Source organism: Juglans regia, chromosome 16 (genome assembly GCF_001411555.2).
Source record: "Juglans regia cultivar Chandler chromosome 16, Walnut 2.0, whole genome shotgun sequence".
Lineage (NCBI taxonomy): Eukaryota > Viridiplantae > Streptophyta > Magnoliopsida > Fagales > Juglandaceae > Juglans > Juglans regia.
This window is the reverse complement of record NC_049916.1, coordinates 23,708,299-23,724,863: the sequence shown is the minus strand read 5'-3', so window position 1 is coordinate 23,724,863 and position 16,565 is coordinate 23,708,299. Positions and strand designations below refer to the sequence as shown.

Sequence of the window (16,565 nt, the reverse complement as noted above, 5' to 3'; positions counted from 1 at the left end):
TCTAAGACTATAAATATAATTTCTCCGATATGTATACATGTATAGAAAACGTATATAAACTATATTTTAGGGTGTATAATTTAAACGCATTCACTTTAAAAAAAAATAGAATTTATTGTTAATTATATATATATATATATATCTTAAATCTATTCATTTAAAAAAAAAAACATTATATACTTACACACTGTAAAATTTTAAATATCATTTCTATGGTAACAATAGATCAAGCTCTCAAGCTAAGCATACAAATCGTGGGTATGGTTTGTAATAAACTAAGATTATAATCAACCAATAAAAAATAAACAGATCACTTAAACTAATGCAATCTGATTAGATAGCGGCCAGATTCAATGACATTATGGTGCCTTAACGAATGTGAACTACCATATTTCTTTTCTTTTGATATTTCCTTTTTTGGTAAATACGATATAATCAACCCAATACTTTGGAGAACTTGGTTTCAATTTCCAAATAAATATGAAGATAATATTTTGAGAATAATGATTAATTAGAATTTAAATAATGAAATGACCACGTGGGTGATCAGTCCTCGTTAGGAACTGGGGCAGTTGACCTGCACGAGCAGACAGTGGATCCGCATCCGTGGAGGAATAAACTCTTTATAACGTATTTTTTATATTTTAAATTAAAAATTAAATAAAATATTATTAAAATATATTTTTTTAATATTAATTTTATTTTAAAATTTTAAAAAAATTAAATTATAATCAGCAGCTAAGAGTGTATACACGTGGAGCGAGATGACTGAGTGACGTGGAAAAAGTGACCCTTGGAGGTGGCGAAGGGACGGATTGAGGATAAGGTGGGAAGAGCAGACTGCCAGCTAAGCGGCGAATGGTCGCCGTTAGGTGGAATATTTATTTGGATTGGAACAAAGGGAGTAATTTGCAATAACCTGTTCCGAGAGGCATTGAAGCCGAGGTTGCAGACGAAGCTATACATTAAAATATATTATCCAAACAAAAGTATTGGTTTTGTTGGTCAAAATGGATAAATATACGTACGTGGTCGGAGTTCACCTATTTCCTACCGACGGTGGACAGGATGCATATGATGGATAACATTTATAAATCTATCAGATAACACGAAATCTAATTAATTTATAAATTTATTTTCGTGTAATTTTTTTATACTTTTAAAACTTCTCATCGTATATGTTACTCGCATTTATAAGCTTCTCTATTTTTTATTTATTTTTTTTAGTTATACCAAAATAAATCTAGACTTTCACTTATTTGTATAAAAAAAAAAAGTTAGTTTTCTAAGTTCGGTGAGATTTGAATAGTAAAATAAGATGAGATGATTTTAGATAAAAGTTAAATAAAATATTATTTTTTAATATTATTATTATTTTTAAATTTTAAAAAATTAAATTATTTATTATATTTTGTGTGAAAATTTAAAATATAATAAATAATTTAACTTTAAAAAATCTTATATATCTCATTCTCTATTATATTAAAATAATATTATTATACTTTATTTGTTACTTTTTTTTTCACTTCCATTGTCATTCTTAACAACTAACTCTTTCGTCTTGTTCTATTATTTTTAAATATGATCACATTTTAATAATTTTATAAATACTTATATGATTTTTTTTCCGTTACAGTATTATTTTTCAATCCAACATTGGTATTAAAAATAATTATTTTTTTTAATATGTGCATTTTTCAATGCAATGGTAGTTTTTAATATGATTTTGTCAGCATATATTTGAGTAATATTTGATTTGCATTTGTCTAACACAATGTTTTGAATATTGTACCGGAAGTCATACTGGTCAAGATATTGGAACGAAATATTTCGATACTGGTACCGTTTCGTGTACTGCTTCGAGATAATATTTCGGTACCGATACCGTTTCGATACTAGTACTGTTTTGTGTACCATTTCGAAATAATTTATACCTGGATAAATTATATATATACAAGCATTAACTGTATTTCAAAATAAAAACAAAATAAGTCATAAACTCAATACTTCTTAATACAAGTCTTAAGTTTTAAGTTACAACTAACATAAAGTTATAAACATCAACATTATCATGATAAAATCATTAACATCACCATGTCATCAAACATACTCATTATCATCAAAAAGACAATAAGGATCAGGATTCGACATGTTAATCAAAATATTTTCATCAACATCATCACCGTCATCAACATCAACATCAACACCAACATTATCATTATCTTCCTCATTTAGTGAGTCTAATGGCTCCTCAATACTTGCCCAATCCAAATTTTCTTCATCAAGAAGCTCAGATTCTTCACCCACCCATTCTTCCATCAAATCAATGTTTTCAAGATTGATTGGATCTAAAGCATCTATTCCCTTTTTTATGTTCCTGTCAAAATAAAATCAAACATAAGTGAAAATGTTATATATTTTTCAACAGTGAAAACATTAGTATTAAAAAAATTTACCTCTCTCTCAGCTTCAAGTTATAACGAACAAATACGTCATTCAAACGTTTATGCACTAATTTATTTCTCTTCTTCGAATGAATAAAATCAAATGTACTTCAGTTTCTCTCACATCCAGTTGCACTACAACATTGACTTAGTACTCGAACAACAAACTTTTGAAGCGTTGGAATCTTGCAACCAAATTGAGTTTGCCATGCAACTATAACAATAATGCAATTATAAATTATTAATTAAATACAAGTAAAAATAAAATAAGATAAAATTTAAAATACAAACTACAAAGTCACACTATTTAACAAATGATATTGATAAATGATAATACTTTGATTAATCTTATCACGCTGGCGGATTGCTAAAGAATGTCCAAACTCACCTACTGCATTCTTATACAAGTCAAGTTCTGCAATGATCTTGTCTTGATTATCGGGATCAAGTTCCATCTTCATAACACAATTGTTGAAACCTCTTACAACATCATTTTTATTTTTAAAATTGGGGCCATAGTAAATTCCAAGGTTAAGAACATTGTTTTAAATTTCGTACCGTACAGGCCGGTACGGCCGAAATTTTTCGTTTCGGCCGTCCGCCCGGTACAGGTACTATATATGTTCCGTACCGGCTAAAATACCGACTGGTACCAGCCATACCGGACTAAATTTTGGCCTTTACTGGCCTATATTTTGGCCGGTACCAGCCGATATTTCGGCCTGTGTTTTTTTTTTTTTTTCAAACTACAAACTTATTTTTTAACCCCTAATTCAGACTAGACTATTTATAATTTATATATATATATGTATTTATATATAATTTATTTATATATAGACTATTATTTTAGAATATAATTTGTATATATATTTATATATATAATTTATTTATATATCGACTATGCCGAATCGTTATCCCGAAACGCTACCGACACCGAAATATTTCGTTCCAGTGCCTTGACCTGTACGACATTCGGTACGGTATTCAAAACATTGGTTAAGAAAACAACCCGCCGCATGTAATGGACTGTGAAGCTGCCTATCCCACCTAGAATCAATGATCTTGGTGAATAGACTGAATAAACTAAATTTGTTATTGCATCTTGCTTTTATGTTCTCTTTGACTCTTTCCATCGCATCATACAAGTATCACATTGCAGGCTTCTCATCCCTGTCAACAAGTCGTACAACACGAACCAAAGGCTCACTAATTTTGACAATAAATTGACATTGAGTCCAAAACTCTCTATCTTCTAAAACGATCTCAGATATCTCCTTCCATATGTTGCTCTTAAAATGACTTGATACAATCCATTTATCACAAGTAAACATTTGTCTGAATTCTTTCTTAAACAAGAGCAAACATTAGATACTTAAAAAATTTGTCGCAAACCTTATAATTGCAGGACGACACAAATCATGACCTTTTGTAAAGTCTTTTCTCATCAATGCCAAAACCCAACCATAGTTATATACGAACTTTGTTATCTTTTTTACTTTTTTTATAGCATCATCAATAAGGGGAAAATATCTTGGATTGAAAAAATTCTCCAACATTAAGTCTATGCAATGAACTGCACATGGAGACTAGTAGAAAGAGCCATATTTCTGTTGTAATTTTTTTCCTGCAGCTTTATAACTTGCATCATTGTCCGTTATGAACTGCACAAGATTCTCAACTCCAATTTCTTGAACAACCTCATCAAAAATATTAAACAATGTTTCAGCATCTTTTCTAAGGCCAAATGTATCAAAAGACTTCAAGAATATTGTACCTTTCGGACAATAAACTAGAAAGTTGATTATTGATTGTTGCTTCTGATTTGTCCAACCATCTGCCATTAGTGAACAACCGGTCTCATTCCAAAGATGTGAAAGCATCTTTTCTAAGGCCAGATGTTACTGTTAGACTCTAACAGTAACATTTTTTTCATTTTTATATAACGATAATATTTTTTTCAATTTCTCTAACAGTAATACATATTCGCGTATTAACAATAAAATTTTGTGTCATTTCTTCAACAGTAACATTTTGATTCCTGCCTCCAACAATAACATGCTTTGTCATTTCTCAAACGGTAACCTTTTTTTATCTTTTCTCCAACGATAACCATTTTTGTCCTATATATAACGGTAACTTTTTCATCTATAAATACGTATTCTGCTTGCATTCACATTCTCAAAATCGTAGACACAAAAGAATTGGTACACATGTTAGGTAATTAAGAGTAATATTTGTAAGTGATTTTAGTATTTGGCTCAGGAATCCTACGATAACATATGACCACACTTGGCACCCTCCCTCGCATGGCTGCAACAACTAGTTGTCACTATTTATTGGTCACCCGGGTTACCATGTCATAGAGGTATGTGCCAAATGTCCTCATGAGGATTTCTCATCATCACAGCCGAGGGGTTAGAGAACTTAAATCCAATAGTAATCAGTTTGCAAAATAGAAAATAAGAGCATTCACATTCGCTTTCCTAAACACTTGTGTTTTTAAATGTGGCTCATAATGGTTTACAGAATTTACATCATGTGTGAGACATGAGCTCAACTAAGATAAGAGTAATGCTACTCATCATCCTAACTTTCATTATCCTCCCATCATCTCATGATGTGTCATTAGATGATTGGAAATTATTTATTATATTTTACTTATAAACCTATCATCTAATGCCACATCATGGGATGATGGGAGGATGATAGAAGTTAAGATGATGAATAGATTTTCTCCTAAGATAATGGCTGCAAAACCAAAAAACCTCGGTTGCCTTTTGTGAAAATGATCACAAAAAGGTTGGTGGCTATCTGGGTTCAAATTACCCAGTCACTTTCAATGGAGCCCCATTAAAAATACTTGTGAAATAAACCCCTCCCATGGCGTCACTTGAACCGTCATCACAACCTTATACATGCCTAAATCAGTACCAAACAACGTATGAATGCATACAAAGACATTGGGTACAAATCAATATAACAACATCTTGTTTAGTTCAAACTAGGTAATTGAAACCAAATATAACAACACTCCTCAAACATCACATGTTCTTAATGTCTTAAATCAACAAATTATATAAATATATGATTCCTCAAAATCACTAACAATATTTCGAAATGACAAGTATAGTGAATAAGCAACAGCCCCGAAATCATAAACAAGATTTTGAAATGCCAAGCACAGTGAATAACCAACAGCCTCAAAATCACAAACAATCAATCGAAATGCCCAACACATTGAATGGCCAATAGCCCCACAATCACAAACAAGATTTCGAAATGCCAAGCACAATGAATAACCAACAACCCCCTCGAATCACAAACAATCAATCGAAATGCCAAGCACTCGGATTAAAAAAGAAAAGCTCATCGAGATGCATAGATCCAACAAGTCGAAAAGGTAACACAGATCATAAGCCATGGCATTTCGAAATCCATTGTAAACAGATCGAATTGAAATGCCAAACCCTATAGCACAGTCGTAAGGACACATGATTGAAAATCAAAGATTTCAGTGACCAAAGTTAGATCCAAAGTTAAGGAAATAAAATACAGAACAATATGCATTAGATTCAGTCGTGTGAGATGCAAAATCGTGCGGCATAAACAATGAAATTCAATCATGGGAGGGGGGTTTCAGTGAGTAAAATCAAAGTGGGAGAGTGAGAAATACTTACATATATTCGGGCAGATGAAGAGAAGCCACCTCAATGGTGGCTATGGTGCGATAGAGGGAAACGTCGAAAAGGGCAACAAAGAGTGGAGAGAGAGGAACACGCGAGACCAACAACTAAAAGTGATGTGAGAAACCTTTTGGGATGTACAGTGGTTCCCTAAATATGGAGAAGCATTGTAGCTCCCCAAAATCAAAACCCTAAAATAGGGAATGGGATGGGAGGGAGTTTTTCAGCTCCTCCCTAAATTTTTTTCCATAATTTGAGATAACAGTGAAATAGGACATCAGATGGGAATGCTCTAATATGACATATATTAATGTGATGTATTTAATTATGATAAATATTTCATACTCAAAAAAATTATACAAAATTAAATTTATAAGTTGACATAATTTTATATGATTTGTTAGATCTATTTTATAATCTGATGTATTATGTATCGTATCAAATCACGTTAATTTGTTTTTATATAATTATTTTGTGGTTAAAATATTTATCTTTAATTATAAAGATTTAACTAGTTTGCAAATTAAAGTTATTCTCACACTCATGGCGGATTATCATTCCAATTAATATAATTTGATGTGATATATTTATAAAATTTATTTTAGTATATCACGTAAAGTCAAGTCAATTAATTATAAATGTAACTTGCTTGTATTTGCATGATTTAGTTTAGGAAATAAAAATTTTAAAATACCCTAAAATTAGCCCATTGCTATACATGAAAAAACCCTAATTATAATATGTTGTTCCGAGGCTTTTGGGTGGCTGAAAAAGGATAAACAAGAGGGAGAGAACAGATGATGAAGGTCCACAGCTGTTTAATTAATTATCATGTATCCACAAGTCCAATGCTGTATTAACTTAGTCGTACCATTTTAATCATAAAATATATAATCTATCCTACCTCCTAGTTTTTAATCAATAATACATATAGTCTATATTTTAATTAGAAATGGTATCATGCTTTTTAGTTTGCAATATGCTTCTCCTAATAATTGTAATTTGTAAGTTAATGCATGTTACCTAATTGTACATATTCACTTATAAAAATCTATTTATAAGTTGGTGTGTAAAACACACTCTCCGCGTCGTTAATATAATAAAATTTGATTTGTAAGAAAAGTTTAAAATTTAAATCTCTTACAAATTAGATCATGTCATGTTAACAATAAAAAGAGTGTGTTCTACGTACCGACTTATAAGTAGAAGTACTCATTTACTTAGCATTTTTCTAAGGATCTTGCAATTAACCAAGCTAGTACTGAATTCCGCGGCCAATGCTTTTTTGGTTAGGGGTGCGCTACTATGCCGCCCCATTTTGACTGTTGGGTGGTTTTTTTTTTCTCTTTTTTTTTTTTTTACATTTTTAAATATATTTAAAAAATAAAAAAATATCAATATATTTAAAATCACTTCTTTAATCACTAAGTAAAAAAAAAAAAAAAAAAATTTTGACTAGCGGTCAAATGGAGGTGTCACTTTGGGGAGGCAAAGTAGTGTTTCTCTTTGGTTAGTGGAGAAAAGTGGAACCATGTTCATGTACATATTTTTTAAGTATATTCTTTTATGCCATTACGAAAATAATGTCCAATTAATTATAATTAAATTATAAAAAAATTGCTTATTTGCGATCAATTAATTTCAGTGAAATGACTATTTATAATTAAAATTAATTGTAAAAAGTCTTTTGATTACAATTGATCACAAAAATCTATTTTTTTTTAAGTAAAATTTTATTAATCAAGCATGCGAAACTCGTGGTTCAAGGAAAGAAAAAAAAAAAAAAAAAGTGAATATGGAGTAGTTGGTATTCATGTCCTTGATCCATGGCAGACAAAACTGCATGCAACCATGTTCCTATAGATGATTATAATAAGTTATCTAAGTTTAGCATATTCTTTTGTGCCATGATCATGATCAAAATGCTTAGCCTTCTGTATTAATTAATAATTAGAGATATATGATCAGACCTATGCTTTGTACTAAATCGGGAAAGGATGTGATCACTTTAGGACGACGACGTCTTAGTACTCCTTGGCTCATAAATCACGCTACTAATTAAATATACATACCCATGGTCCCACCCTATTTTCAAATATCGATTTCTATCCCATGAATCTCATCTAATTCACATAACCATGGCTTTCATCAAAGTTTTTTTCAAAATTTGATAAAAATTATATATTTTTTATAAATTCAAAACACCTCTAGCCGTAACCCTATATTAGATTAATCAAAATAATAATATAATAATATTTTTTTTAATAATAATATTTATTCCTTCACATATTTCAAAATTAAAAACAAAAATGAAAGTGAAAGAACATTTGGAGAAGTGAAAACTGTAGGAAATGAAAATTGAAAAACAAAGAAGTTGGGATAATTTTTATAATAAAATATTACTTTTGAAGTTAAACAGTATTGAAAATATACTTAAAATTACTGTAACTCATAGTTCAAACTTTTACTTTTTGAAAAAATCAATGTAAATCATTTTATCTACATTTTTTCAAATTTTGAAGATGCATTGCTCATTACATCCTACTATGCATTCAAAGTACATGTACATGTTTTAAAACTCTTTTTATAATAATTTTGAATGTGGCGTGTTTCCACACCCGCTTGCAAAGCAAAAACTCTGTATATAACTCATAATTTACATAAAACATCCATAATGTAGTAGATTTTTGTAACGAGATATTTGATCCCAAATTCCTTAAAGGTTAAGAAATTTGTTCAGTACAGAAGTAGACGAGGACCACTCCTGTGACCCAGCTGAGTAGCTGACTAACTCCCTTCTAGCTCTTCTTGGGCCTTACTTCGGAACCATAAGCTATATAGCTCGGCCCCCTCAACCATACTATCACATTTTTTGTTCTCCTTTCAATCATAAGCTAGCAATTTTTAATCAATTATTCATAATTTAAATCATTCTTTGGACACCCAGCAGCAAAAAGGAGAGTAAACCACATTAACTTGTATATTATGGAAAAAAAGAGAATCACTATCGGGCCTCGTTTATTTTCTCAGATGAGATGAAATGAGTTAAGATTAAAGTTGAAAATGAAATAAAATATTATTATTTTTATTTTGAGATTTGAAAAAATTGAATTGTTTATTTTATTTTATATGAGAATTGAAAAAAATTGTATAGACGAGATGAATTGAAAATAGTTGTGAAAAAAACAAACGATGCCTTATTCTCCTCAGTTGAGGTGAGGTGAGAATCGTTAACAAATAGAGAAGCATTAGCAACAGAGTTTGTGGGAGGAGAGGTCAAGATTCAAGAATCATGGATCATCAGCATATACATGGAACTTGGATTAGCCAGAGAAACAAAGTTCATCTCCCAACATCATTATCATCCTCAATAGCCCTTTTAGCAGGATGGCAAATCAAGCATATAAAATAATAGATTAAATACAATTTCATTGAAACATTTTCCAGTAAATTATGAGGCATTTCCAAAGAACATGATTGAAGCAGTGGAGTTAGGAAATCAAATTTTCTAAAGAGTTACACCTCTACATATTAACAATATTAGCAAAAGATAATGTCACAGGAATGCCTAAAATACACAGAAAAAACTTATTTTTGTACACTACTAATTAGACATTGTTTTCAGCATCCCACATTTCTTCATCATCATGCTCACTCTCACCTCGACATGGTCATGCACCTAATCATAAGTCAAGCAAGCATTTACAAACCACAAACCATCCGATTGATCCCATCAATCAGCCTCCAGCTCCTCACCATGGCATTCCACATGCAAATATGGTCTATTCCTAGATAAGGCATCTACCAAGTCTCTATTCACGCTTCCCCTAACTCCCAACCTTCTCAACCTTGGAAAGTAAGGTTTCTTTAACCAATGGAATGCAAGTTGTGTGATGCCACCACAGTCGCATAGATCCAGCAACCTCAAGCTGCTACCATGCCATATGCCCTCATCAACCTGCATTGAGGCTAATGCCATTACAGCAGTGTCGCCTATGAGTGGGCAACACCGCATTCGAAGTTCAGAGAATGGAACCCGACTTTTTGCCAGTAACAAAATTCCATTATCAGAAAGGTTAGGAATATTTGATAGGTCCAATTCTCGCAATTCCATGTTACAGGAACCATCAAATAAAGCAGAAATGCATTTATCTGTAAGTCGCTTGCACCGTCTAATGGACAATCTAACAAGTGAACCAATAACCCCCCGTCTCAAGTATGACAATCCAACATCACTTATATCAGAGCCATCCAACAGTAAAGTCTTCAATTGAGAAAGAGTGCTGATGGCTCGAAGTGCTTCATCCCCAAGGTTTTTGCAATTTCTCAAGTCAAGAACTCTAATATCCTTGTTGAATACCAAATTCATGACTGCGTGATTGGTCAAAAGATTACAAAATATCAAGCTAACGTGTGTCAAAGTAAGGGAAGTTGCAGTGATGTCATGAAAAACAAGATCAGTTAACTGGGTCCCCTGAGACACCCGAAGCTTGTATAATCTGGAGCATGAATGCAAGATTGTTTTGAAACCTGTGTCTGTAACACGACAAAAGCCACCAAGACATATGCTTTCCATGTTTGCACACTTATCAGCCATGAAGAGGACTCCAACATCATTTACCCGTCTGAAATATGTAACAATGAACTCCTGGCGCCGGACCAATGAGAGATGCTTCAGTTTCCCATACTGATTAAGTTGTTGAAGGCCAGCATTGGTTAAGTCAAGTGCGACTTCTGGTTCAGTTAATGGTGAATCACGAAGATCCAAATGGGTTAAGGAGACTAAACCTTGAGATATCATACTAACCATGGCATCAGTTATATAATCTACCGATAGGCCCAATTTCTGAATGCTAGACAATATGGATGGTTGAATATGATTTGGCAACTCATGGGGTCCCAAAGTTGGGTTAAGCATCTCAGTCACCGTTTCTGAAGGAATGTAGCCGATCTCAAGAGTAGTGAGTTTTTCAGATGCCAAAGCCCAAACTTGAGCAGAGTTATGATGAAGAAATAGTGAAACATCAAACATCAGGTTCAGTGCCTACCAAAAATGTTATAAAACAAATCAGAGGGCACATATGAGACAATAATAAAATGGCACAGACACAGCATGCATGTACTGTAAATATGGAAAGAGAGATTAAGTTTCTCCGATTAGGCTGCATGCTAGTATCTACAAAAATACTTCAGTATATGGCATTGTCCAAATGTGCTGAAATGCATAAAGAACGGAAATATAATTTGTCTATTATTCTGCACCCCCTGGCTCCCAAAAAAACAGATAATGGCCAAGAAGGAGAATTGTGCATTCCATCCATGCACAATAGCATTGCAGCTGACATAATAAATAAGGTATGTGCAAATTTCTTTCTGAGTAGTGAACACAAGCCAATCATTCAGTACAAAGCTTTCATGAATGTGGAATGAAATAGTTACTAAGATATGATAAGTATCCATATTATCCAATGCAGTATGAGATAATGAAGTGGGGATTTTATCAAAACGACCAAGCCTTTCTGTATCCGAAATTTTAGCCAGGTCAATAACCAAATGGTGGTAATTTACACCCTTATTTCTAAGACAATATCTATAAAGATAAATGAGGGCTCGTACAAAGAGTAATGGGATTGTGGCATCGAGCTGGTATACATAAACTGATAAACAAGTATTTACTAATAATTGCACTGATTGCAAGTTACTTTAATCTGTTAAAAAACTACATTTTCCCCTTCTTTATAAAGATACTTAAAACTATTTCTTATATATTATGCTTGCATGTTCTGAATGAATATTATACTTGATTAATTCATTTTCTTCCCAATAATTAATCTTTATTAACTACACATATTTCATAGAAACCTTACTCATATAAGACCTGATCTTAGTTTGAATATATAATAATACACGGACTTGTTTTCTTTATACTGATTCAGAAAAGGTAAAAAAAAAAAAACTATTATCTATTGATTACTCTTGCAGTTAAGCCTTACTTCTAGCTGAGTGCAACCATGGAGCAACTCCTTCAAATCAGAAATATCAATCGCCTGCACTCTATATTCGGACATTGAACCCAAGCAGAGAGACCTGAAGAAATTAAACATCCAAAGCTAACAACCCCACCACTTAAAAGCAGGAAACAGGTTCTGAACCATGCCATTATAAATCAAAAGATCAAGTATACGTCTCTTTAACGAATTAACATCCTCTAAGATTATTATTATTTTTCGGTTAATTCCAATCTTAAAGCACTAACAATGATTGTTTTTTTTGTAAGAAAAGAATAAGTAGCTAAGATTTCGTCATCTCAACCATACAACTTAAAGAGATTCAATAAATTAAAATCCTATAGCTAGGTTACAAGCACCAAACAAAAATCGGTTGGATTGATCGGAGAGAGCGAAACCTTAGATCCCGGCATCTCCTGCCAATCTCAGAAAGCAGTTTCCCGCTAAAATCAGTGCAGTTGTGCAGACAAAGTTCGTGCAATGGAGGACGAAGCAAGAGCTCGATTGCAGAATCGCTAAGGCGATCGCAGTCAACCTTCAAGCTCCGCAGGTAAGGGTTTGACGGTTGCAACAAAGGCCGCAGCAAATCTATTGAAGGAGCAATGTCCTGCAAAAACGATCCGCCAGGGAGAAAATTAACCGAAAATTAAATTGGCTAATAATAAATGAAAAAGGAAATGTAAGAGAAAAAAAAAAGTTGATGCCAAATACAGTAACTTTGAAATTAAACAAACAAATAAAATAAATTTTAAAATCTTATTTCTCCGTTTTCTCAGCACCAAGCAAGATTGTCTTGTAATTTTTTGCCTTCAATTTTAGAAGCATAACAATGACAAAAATAGAGGGCTTCTATTTCTCCATCTTCCCTCGTATTCTCGGCATCCAAATAGAGGGCTTCTAAGGAGGTATCAGGAGAGAGGACGTTACTCACGACGAGGTGGAAGGTGGGGAGGAAGGAGAGGATCTGAGAGGCGCAGGTCCTGAAGGCGGTACACGTGGACGCAGCGCAGCAGATCGATCCAACGTCAAGCTTCGTCATAATGGTGGCGAGGATTGCCGGCGGCAGGAGATCCAGACTCGTCGCTCGGGTTTCGCTGGTCGCCATTCTCGGGTTTGGGTTTCGATCGCTGGGTCTGGGTTACATGTCTGGCACTGTATCGAATGCTTAAGGCCCGGTTTGGATTTATTAATACTCTTCCCATCTCATTTTTTAAAATTTTTATATAAAATTTAATATTTTTAAATATCAAAATATTAATAATATTACAAAAATAATATTTTATTCACTTTTAACTTTGACATAAAATAATCTCCTCTCACCTCAACCTAACTTAAAAATATTTTGGACAATGAGACAGAAATTCTGGAGATTTTTTAATATTTTTAACAATTTTAATCTAAGATATACTCAAACATTTGTTTGTCTAATTAATACTTAATTATTATAAATTTTAAAATAAAATTAAAAATAAAAATAATTATTTTAAAAATTAAATAAAAATAATATTTAATAATATTAATTTTTCTCTTTTATTTTTTAAAATTTAATCTAATATTTTAACTTAAATTATTTTATTGTTATTCACAGAATTGCGAAACACTCCAACAGTGCAAACTAGCCGTTCGAGCACCGACTTTGGGTGGACTTGGAGACTTCTTTTCTACCATATTGTGTCGTCCCGTCTCTTCACAGAGTTTTGGATCGAAACAATTTCAGTTCCGATTTGAACCGGTAGGGCTGCTGTTGAGGCTTAACAGATAGACACCAATAAAATTTCAACATGTCACATATTTCATATTAAGCCAAAGGAGGTGCATCACACTGGAATATCTAATCTGCAGAACCACATATTCGTAAGAACATTAGTATTGGACTCATCAAATGAGTCAAATCTTCAAATTTTGATGAAGTTGACTTTAAAATCATTGCATTGGATTCACCATATACACAAATATGAAACTTTGAACTACAGGACGTTCTTTTTCATTTTCAAATTTGAAAACCTATTGTTCATAGCTATCTGGATTATTTTATGCTTATTTGAATGTTGGCGGCTGGACCATGTTAAATGAATGTGTATTAAGACTGGCTAAATATTGTCGTTTTGATAAGTGAAGCTAAAAACAAAACGAAATAGAAAATTGTGCATTATACTTTTACTCAACTCACATGAATTCCTAATTTTTCAAACAATCCGCTTTATAAATTTAATATTTTTCTACGTCTCAAATAAATATATTAAGTCTAAAAGTGAATAAAAATTACAAAACTATATAAAAATTATGCATTGTAATTTATATATATGATTATTGGATAGAAGAAGGATTGTCAAAAGCTAGCTCGACCGGCAGGGAGAGGAAGAGATAGATAGCTCGACCAGCAGGGAAATGTGTTTGTTGGATAATTAGGTTGAGGAAAAAAAATTAATTGATAAATAATAATTTAAGTATCAAATTAAATTATTAATTAACATATAATTAGTATAATTGTAAAATATGAAAGAAAAAATTAAAAATATTATTATTAACTAATATTATATTATTATTTTGATGAATCTAATGGCTAATCCAATGTGAGGTTATGGATATGGAGGTTTTAAATTTATAAAAAATATGTATTTTTCATTAAATTTTGAAGATGAATTTAATCTTCGGAGTGATTTGGATTCAGAGATGTGTTGAGATGATTTGTGAATAGTAAAATAAAAGTTGAATTATTTATTATATTTTGTATGAAAATTTGGGAAAGTTGTTTCGAAATTTGAAAAAGTTGAATTGTTTATTATATTTTATGTGAGAATTTGAGAAAATTGTAATGATGAGATGAGATGAATTGAGGCGAGTTACGAATACAAACGAGGCCGAAACCAATGACAATGCTAAGCCCCACTACATTCCTCACGTTTCACTTCAACATAATCACCTCTCTTCTCTTGTCGTCGTCGCCCACCATCTCCATCGTCACTCATCTCTACAGTTGACTTCATCTTTCAACTAATTTATTAATTTTCGTTCCGTTTCGACCGAAATGACTAGAATTTACCATATCAGTACAGTAATCGGCACGGTGAAGGTGGATATTTCACTCCAAATTAAATTCCGGCCGTTTAAGCTTTCGGTCAATTCCGGCAGGATTTCGGTGTCCGGCCGAAATGCCCATTCCGGTCTGAAATGCTATAACATAAAAATTTTAACCTTTTTTATTCATTTTTCATGCAACAGTCTAACTGATGAAACGACAGCTTTTTGCATGATGTTCACTCAGCCTACTGTTGAAACGAAGAAAAAGGCAATGACCTTTGTAAAAAGACAATGACCTGCAACGGAACTCAATGCACTTTTTGTGCTGGGGATTAATTTTTGTTTTTATAAAAAGAGTCTCTTTGTTCTTTATACGGAGGAAGTGAAAAATGAACTCAGGCTGAGAGAAAATGAATAATGTATATTTTTAAAACATAGCTTTTCAGATTTTAAATATGTATATTTTAAAGATTTATATTTAAATTTATTATTGAGTATATATATATATATATTTTAAAAACTTGTATTGATATTATTTTGTAATATAATGTTTATATATATATATAAATTTATATAACGACTATCTCGAAACGGTACACCGATACATGTCAGTATCGAAATATTCAGTTCCAATACCTCAATTGAAACAGTCACCAAAACGGATTTCAAAACTTTGCTTTCAACCTCGCGTTCCCTCAAAGCTCTTCTCTCTCAAAGTATCCATTGCCTAAGTATTCCAAAATAGGTATGGAGTAATAGTTATCTCTTTTTGTTTGTTTCTTGGTAAAGTATTTATCCTTGTAAAATTTTCATGCATTCTTTTTGTTGGTTGTATGTTTTTAAGATTTGATGGGATATGATCGTGATCGATGTGCTCTGTGTTTGTATGAAAGAGTATTCTGAACATATATATTCAAATGGGAAATTAAATGTCTTTACTTATTTCGAAGATCAAAACTCAAAACTCAAAAATGTATTGTTAGTTTATTCCATTAATTGGTGACATATATATAGAACTTTTGATCCTAAAGCAAGTGCCTGTGCCATAATATTAAAAGATATGCTTAAACATGATGAGAATCCAAATAGTTTTGACACGACCGAGTAAATTAAGTGTACAAGAATCTCATAATTTCTTTTTCTCATCTATGTTGATTTGCTTCTCACACTAATATTGTTCTTTCATGTCGAGGCTAATCTGTTTCTGACGGCACCTGTGACTGCAAAATGCCTGAAATTCTCTACATTGCAAAAACTACCACCTTTAATATCTAGTCCATAAAATGAACTACGGCTAATGACATGTAAATTATGTACTACTTTCGTGCAAGAATCAGCAGCGTGGGTCAAGAGCAACGGAGGAGAGAGGGGGGAGCAGAGAGTGGCAGAGAGGGTTGCGTTCCTCGTGC

General features: G+C 32.3%; 1 protein-coding gene across 1 annotated transcript; it reads right to left on the bottom strand.

Annotated features, from left to right (window-relative positions):
- Nucleotides 1-9,536: 9,536 nt before the first annotated feature.
- Nucleotides 9,537-13,291, bottom strand: LOC109006632 (F-box/LRR-repeat protein 10-like). The gene is made up of 4 exons (XM_018985980.2): nt 13,067-13,291; nt 12,534-12,742; nt 12,121-12,214; nt 9,537-11,171 (listed from the first exon to the last, which is right to left on the bottom strand). Exons 1-4 carry the CDS (start codon nt 13,238-13,240, stop codon nt 9,861-9,863), a joined length of 1,788 nt encoding a protein of 595 aa, XP_018841525.1. The 5' UTR covers nt 13,241-13,291; the 3' UTR covers nt 9,537-9,860.
- Nucleotides 13,292-16,565: the final 3,274 nt, after the last annotated feature.

What these genes read in the sequence shown, in the direction of transcription:
- LOC109006632 (XM_018985980.2), bottom strand. Translation starts at nt 13,240, where the DNA reads ATGGCGACCAGCGAAACCCGAGCGACGAGTCTGGATCTCCTGCCGCCG. An exon ending in TCCCCACCTTCCACCTCGTC is followed by an intron (nt 12,743 to 13,066) that starts GTGAGTAACGTC and finishes TCGTTTTTGCAG; the next exon opens with GACATTGCTCCTTCAATAGA. An exon ending in ATGGTTGCACTCAGCTAGAA is followed by an intron (nt 11,172 to 12,120) that starts GTAAGGCTTAAC and finishes CATTTTTGGTAG; the next exon opens with GCACTGAACCTGATGTTTGA.